We start from the raw sequence: 7,500 nt of genomic DNA, 5'->3' as shown, positions 1-7,500 counted from the left end.
AACTGAGTTGAATTACTGCTTGTCACATAGTTTCACCATGCCGGAAAATTAAATGAAAGAAACAACTGTACAATAAATAAAAGCTAAAAAAACATACTTCATCAGCAGTCGTGATGTGTGATGATAACGTGATATGTTTTCATTTGCGTTTGTGTATGGAAGCATTTCACCTGTAAATATACTTGACTCATGCAGCAATGAAGACGGATTCTGTTGCCATGACATCTCTTGCTGGGGAGCGTAAGCAGGGGACGGTGTGCATTTTTGGCACTGGAGACTTTGGACGCTCTCTGGGGCTTCGTCTGCTCCAGGCAGGATATGAGGTCGTGTTTGGGTCACGTGACCCCAAGAACTCGGCACTGGTGCCCAAGGGTTCAAAGGTCATGACCCACACAGAGGCAGCACAGATGGCTCAGGTGATCTTCATAGCCGTGCAGCGAGATCACTATGACTTCCTGACATCGCTGACCCCTGCTCTCGAGGGCAAGGTGCTGGTGGACATCAGCAACAACCTGAAGAGGGGCCAGTTCCCACAATCCAATGCCGAGTACCTGAGCAGCCTGGTTCCTGGAGCGTCTGTGGTGAAAGGCTTCAACACAGTGTCAGCCTGGGCCCTGCAGTCAGGGGCGCTGGACGCCAGCCGACAGGTGAGGGGAAGTGACATCACATCAAAACATAAAACATAAGACAAATGACCAAGATACTGATGAATATATCATTACATTAGGATCAATGCTAGATTGCTACATGGTGCTGTGCATTGATAGTTCTCCATAGCTCTCAATGCAGTAGTGGAGTCACCCAAAGGTGGGGTCACCAAATCAGTTATAAACCGCTCTTTATAATGTTCACCTGTGGGCCAAACTGAGTCCTGCCTATACTTTATACTGCATTCGACATGCACACTCACACCTACAGTACGTGGATGACAGTATATTGTATTCAAGACACAAGGATTCAGCCTGATGCTTATAGGAGGGTGTGATGACGATACTGGAAATACACATAGAAAAAAGTACACAACTTGAAAGGCTATACTTTTCAAGTCTTCCTAAGATGCTAAGAGATCATTTTTATTTTGGTTTACTTAATATGAAGCAATGTTAATGCATCATTTCCACTGCAGTCTGTGTTTTTGGCCCAGAATATTCTAGAATCGTTTAGGCTGCCATCATAAACATGTCTTTTTTGTTTGTTTGTTTTGCCATAATATTCCAACTGCAATTATTCATTTTGACGTTTTTCATATTTTGTGCAATATTTGTGAAAGTTCACACTACTTGTACTCCTATAGTACTATAACTCCAGTAAATAAGTTAATGACCTCATAAGAATCCGTTCATTGAACAACACACCTTTTGCAGTTTTTTGTACTGAATCCAGGGTATGTCAGCCGCAGGTAATGACAGCTTTGTATAATCCTACCGTGACTCAGTCTAACCCCATACAGGGCTCCAGTAACCAAGCCTGGGCTTGCTAAGTTTAGATCTCTCTTTCTCACACACACACACACTCTGTATTTGCCCTCTGTTCCTCTCTCTTTCTATGTCAGGTGCTGGTGTGCGGGGATGACCCTAAAGCTAAGCAAGCAGTAGTGGACATTGCCCACAGTCTGGGGCTGACTGTCCAGGACAGGGGCTCCCTCCGTGCTGCTGGGGAGTTGGAGGACATCCCCCTGCAGCTCTTCCCCAACTGGAGGCTCCCTCTCTGGATCGCCACGGGGCTCACCGCCTTCTTCTTCTTCTACCTGCTCATCCGGGACGTCATCTATTCCTACGTCGTGGACGGAAAAGACATGTCCTTCCGGATCATGATCTCCCTGGCCAACAAAGTGTTTCCTATTGTGTCGCTGATCATGCTGGCTCTGTGCTACCTGCCGAGCATTCTGGCGGCCATCTTGCAACTGTATAACGGCACCAAGTACAAGCGCTTCCCTGATTGGCTGGACCGCTGGATGTTGTGCAGGAAGCAGCTGGGGTTGGTGGCTTTGGCTCTGGCCTTCCTGCATGTGCTCTATACCTTAGTCATCCCCATCAGATACTACGTCAGGTACAAGGCAGCTGCTGGCACCATCTCACAGGTAACAACTCATTCACACACACACACACACACACACACACACACACACACACACTCAAATTGGTAAAATATTTTTTGAAAGAGTGTCTTTGTTAGTGTGAAGTTGTCATAGCAGTCATCATCAGGCTATGTGACCTTGGATAAATGTCAAATTGTCATAATAAACATTTCAACACTTGACATTAAAAATTACATTTAAAAACAAATTACACTTAATGACAACAGTCATAAACATCTACAAAGACTGTTCATGACATAGTTATGACTGTAATTACCTTATTCTACCTATTTGTTAAAATCATGTCTGCATAGAAGACATATATTTTGATAATGTAATATTATACAATATTATTGTGATGTAATATTTGGACAATATGCATAAGTGATTCCTAAAGAAGCAAAAAGTATTACATACAGTATACTGTTTGTGCTGTAGATATCTCTGTATATCCATGCATATAGAAATGGCTATTTGACACAATGAAATAGCATGACCAAAGGCTGTTTTTGGGGGGCATTAATTTGCTCTCTCACACACATAAATCTTTTCTGGTAGTTTGTGTGGCCAGTAATCTAGCAGACAGTCAGAATGTACTTTTTTTGTTTCAGATCAAAGACAATGTAACAAGACCGTTTGACAACACAATGGCCTGGCGGGGAGACTCCTACTACTCTCTTGGAATTCTGGGATTTGGCCTTTATGTGTTGCTGGGAATCACCTCTCTGCCCTCTGTTAGCAATGCACTCAACTGGAGGGAGTTCCGCTTTGTACAGGTACAGCACACACACACACACACACACACACACACACACACACACACACACACACACACACACAAACAGGCACGCGTGCACGCAAACACACACACACACACACACACACACACATACACACACACAAACACAGACACAAACACAGACACACACACACACACAAAATGGATTATCCCATGCTTGGCTCATAACACTATTCCCATCCTATCTCGCTGAAAGCAGATCGTGTGTTGCCGGTGTTCTCTTTTCAGACCCACCATGGATCAGCTAATGTTAATACCAGTGCTCTGTTTAACGCGGGCCAGAGTGGGTTTGACGCCATGCCCTCTTGAGTAAGATTAGCATAATTCTAGGCTCACACAACCTCGACTCTATGTTGACAGCGTGGGACTCATTGTGGGCAGTCCACACAGGGAGACAAGAGGGAGGGGTCCACATTTGGCTGCCCACAAAGAAAACCCACTAACCTGATTGTTGCTCCCTCTGTAGCCTCTAAACAAAGATTCAGTCGAATCTGAATGTTTGCTTTTGGTTCAACAAACTATTAGAGTGCCTACTGATGATTTAGGAATAATAGCAACTATATTCTGATTGTATAGTTTGAAATGCAGCTGTTCATGCTTCACATATGGTCCCAAAATCAGCTTTTACATATCACAATTATCACAATTGTTTCTGTTTTAAAACTACTCGTATGAACTAGCCCAGGGGTTCCCAAACTTTCCCATGACAAGGCCCCCCAAATACCACTAGATTGTGGCCAAGGCCCCCCTTTTGCATGATGTTGTATTTAACCCATCAACGATACGGCAAATGTAGAAATAAGTTAATAAAATAGGCCTATATAGGTGAAAATCTATTTATTTTATAGGCTTTGCACTATTTAGGGATGCAATGGTTTTAGACGTTTCACGGTATTTAAAAAAAATATATGTGTTCATATGTTAAAAAAGCACTGACAGGCACACACAAGCTGAAATAGTTTTTAAAAAAGTGTGACAGTGTTTATTACATTACAAAAATATATAGGCAAAACCTTATTGCCTTAAGCGGGATACAGATCATGCACAGCAGTCTCTGTTCAACCCTCCACACACACAGAAAATGGCTTGTCTGGTTTCTATTTCATATTTTGAATTCATAAACGTTATATATTTTGTTAACATTATAGTATTTTGAGATCTGCATAATTACTTAAAGCTAAAAATATTCAGTAATTTGAGTACTTCACATTGATTGCACTTGTCTTTAATGATATCACAGGGGTGGTGTGTAGGTCTAATTGAGTGCCTGTCACTTTAAAAAGTTCGTGAACGTAATTAGGTTTCATTCGGTTTTTGGAAAGTAGTCACGCATAGTTCAAGGATATATGTTTTCATTACATAAAATGAATGTTCAAAAACGAACCAGGTAAAGAAAATATTTCTGGTGTCATAGAAAAGATAAGTGTCTTGCAATGTTAAAATCTATGACTTAGGAGTAGCATGGTATTGTGTGTTGTCCCGTTCACTTTTTCCTTGGTCATTAATTGGCTGGGTGCTTCTATCATGACTTTGAGTTTGGTATCTGTTTTATGTATCCAATGAGTGACAACCAGTGCTCAAAATAAAACGTTACGTATTCTCCTGATAACGTTAGAATGAATTTAATATGAATGTACATATGTAGGCCTACATAAAAAGACGCCGAGTGGCTATATGACAGCCACAGCGCACGTTTGCGGTGAAAATGTTCCGCCTTTTAAAAGGTGTAGCCTAAATCCGAATCGTGGTTAAATCCATCAAATTAGACAACAGAATCAGTAGGGTACCAATTTTGCTTCATAGTAGCCTAACAGGCCTATATCAAAAGCAGGCTCAGATGACGCTGGACGCAATTTAACACACGGTTTCCAGACCGTGGTTATCAACCGCGATAATAATTATAGGGTTTGAAAAGTAATTGTTAACGTCAACATTTTTATCATGGTTTACCTTTACACTGTAATCGTTACAACCCTAAACGGTGTCCAACAAATTATTATAATGGTATTTCATATCAATACATACAATAATAGAAATATTTTATGATTTTTTTTTTTTGCTTGTACAATATATTTTCATCCAACTTGCTGCGGCCCCCCTAGCGCCCCCTGGCGGCCCCCACTTTGAAAACCACTGAACTAGCCTACTTCTAGGCCAGTAATTGTTAGGCCAGTAATAGGTGTTGACTGTGTGAGAGGAGAGGTCATGTCACATGCATCTAAAATAGACCTGGTCTACAGAGAGAACACACATCTGTCATGGAGCTGGTTATGCCCTGAATGGGCTCAAGTCACTAGTGGCAGAGATGAAGAGATTCAAAAGCCTTCGAAAAGGCATAGCCTTCTTCCCTCTGGGATTCCTCGCCATGGGACCGAGTTTTAAATGTTAACTAATTTATTAAACCCTTCTTTTAAGGTGCATAGACTACATTACCATGGCATACAACTTTCTGCTCATTGTAAAGGAGGGTTAATTTGAGCCTGGTGTCGTTCTTGAAAGGTCAGCCGTGCAGCCCTTGGGTTTTGAAGAGAGTCTGGGAGTAGATTGTTCCATTTTTCCCTTTAATTAGAAGCGACTTGAAATAACTTTGTGGTCTCTCAGTAATCTGAAGATTGACAGATTTTTCTTCCCTTCAAGTTTCAGTAGATAATATACTAACCAGTAATCATCACTGGCGTTATGTGACCAACTAGCCTGCTTTAATGATACGGTTTTGGTTTGTAATAAGGCCGTGAATTTGTTCATGAATGTGCCAGTATATGTGTGCATATATGTAATGGATCAGTTACATTCTATCCCATACAGTTTTGTGTCTGCACAGACTTTGTGCCCATTGACTGCGCTTCTGCGTGCCATGCAAGTTTAATAGCACTGGCTCAGGGTCAAGAGCAAAGCAAATCTGTTGATACCATTTATTCATTCAGCAGATGCTTTTATGTAAAGTGACTTACCGTACAGATGCACGCGTTCAGTAGTATAGCTACACCCTGGGAATACGACTGCTGGAGACCTGCTGATGAAACCACTCATTCATTTTACGCCTCAGAGAATCATAGCGGATTAGAACAGCAACAACAACAGTTTGAAGGGGGCAATCCTCTGCTTTTTAGACAGGAGCAAACGTGCATGACAGTGCAGAGAAAGCAACAGGTCTATTAAAATATCAGTGTTTGCTGTAGATTCACTATTGATTGAGTGCATGCTGAGAGATATGTCCATAACAGCAGTAATACTCCTTGAAGGTACAAATGGGCGCATAGCCACAAACACATCCACCTTGCATGAGTGAAGATGTTTTTGGATTATATGAGATGTTGCGAAATTAATGTTTTGTCTTTTAGGTAGGGTAGTGTCTTAATCTTATGTCGGTAGATTAAAAAAATGTTGCTTAGTAAATTAGATAGACAATATTATCTTAAGTTTAAAGTTATTATGTCTGTCCCACATTGTCCCTCTTTACCGTGCTACTTGTCCCACATTTTGTCTGGCTGGAGGTGGTCACCCTAATTACACTACAGCCTCGTAACCTTTCTAATCCAGAACCCTCCGTCTCTCTCAGTCTAAACTAGGTCATGTGACACTGCTGTTGTGTACCGCCCATGCTTTGCTGTACGGCTGGGACAAGTTCCTCAAGCCTTACAAGTTTTGGATGCCACCCGGCTACATGCTGTCCCTGGTGGTCCCCTGTGTGGTGCTGGTCTCCAAGTTGATCCTGATCATGCCGTGCGTCGACCGCACCGTCACCCGGATTCGCCAGGGCTGGGAAAGACCGACCAAAGGCACCGCACTGAGCAACGGCACTACTCAACAACCCCTTATGGCATAGAGATTAGAGTTTATGTAAACATCTATATATTTTTGCACTTGATAAACTTGTACTTGTATAAAAGTTTGTATTTTTTCCCAACTGTTTTATGTATGAGATGCTGATGATGATATTGATTTTACATTGTCATATGTGGTATGTATTCAGATTTATGTGCATTTCGTGTAGGATGGCTGATTAAATATCAGATATATTGAATGGCATAATATATCTAACGTACACATGCTCATAAATCCCTACACGGCCCTGGGGTGGTCGGTATTTTACATCTGTGATTTTTTTGTTGTTGTTGTTTTCAGTTCAGCTGAAATGGCGCTCTTTTAAACCTGGTGGTGTTGAGCTCGGGCAATGTCCCCAGAACCCTGCCATTTTTTTCTTCTTCTTCTTCTTCTTTTTTTTTTTTAAAATTTTTTTAGAAAATGAATGAGCAATAAATTATGGCTGCCGAGCACACCGAGTAGCATGCTGCTCTTCCAGGCCTCCACCACCAACGGCCAACAGCAGAACACAAGCTGTAATCGAACTGAATGGGGCAGATAATGATTACTACTGCTTGCTGAGCACACTGGGCGTCTGTTGCCCGTCCAGCTCTGGCTGAAAGCTAGCTGGCCCTCCACGGTGCAAGCATGGCTGTGGTTGGCTCGCCTTGAATGTTGCTAACGATAGATAATGCCTTCCTCAGTGATGGATTGAGCCCATCGCGGGTTTGGCTGGAGCTCGGAAGTGAATGAGTACCCCCTCTTCCTGATGAAATCCTTTCTTCCTTTCAAAGCATTCAAGTTGGCGACTTGGCCAGAA

At 42.1% G+C, this 7,500-nt stretch overlaps 1 protein-coding gene across 1 annotated transcript in view; it reads left to right on the top strand.

The window, feature by feature from the left end:
• Positions 1–7,500, top strand: part of steap4 (STEAP family member 4) — an 8,932-nt gene that overhangs the window by 257 nt on the left and 1,175 nt on the right. Inside the window, exons 2-5 of the mRNA XM_062539059.1 lie at positions 196–647; positions 1,553–2,080; positions 2,689–2,853; positions 6,436–7,500. The exon at positions 6,436–7,500 is cut by the window's right edge and continues 1,175 nt beyond it. Coding sequence (XP_062395043.1) covers positions 198–647; positions 1,553–2,080; positions 2,689–2,853; positions 6,436–6,702 — 1,410 coding nt within the window. The 5' untranslated portion in view covers positions 196–197 and the 3' untranslated portion in view covers positions 6,703–7,500. The remainder of the gene's footprint in view (positions 1–195; positions 648–1,552; positions 2,081–2,688; positions 2,854–6,435) is intronic.

Source organism: Sardina pilchardus, chromosome 6 (genome assembly GCF_963854185.1).
Source record: "Sardina pilchardus chromosome 6, fSarPil1.1, whole genome shotgun sequence".
NCBI classification, from domain to species: domain Eukaryota; kingdom Metazoa; phylum Chordata; class Actinopteri; order Clupeiformes; family Clupeidae; genus Sardina; species Sardina pilchardus.
This window is presented reverse-complemented; position numbering and strand designations above follow the sequence as displayed.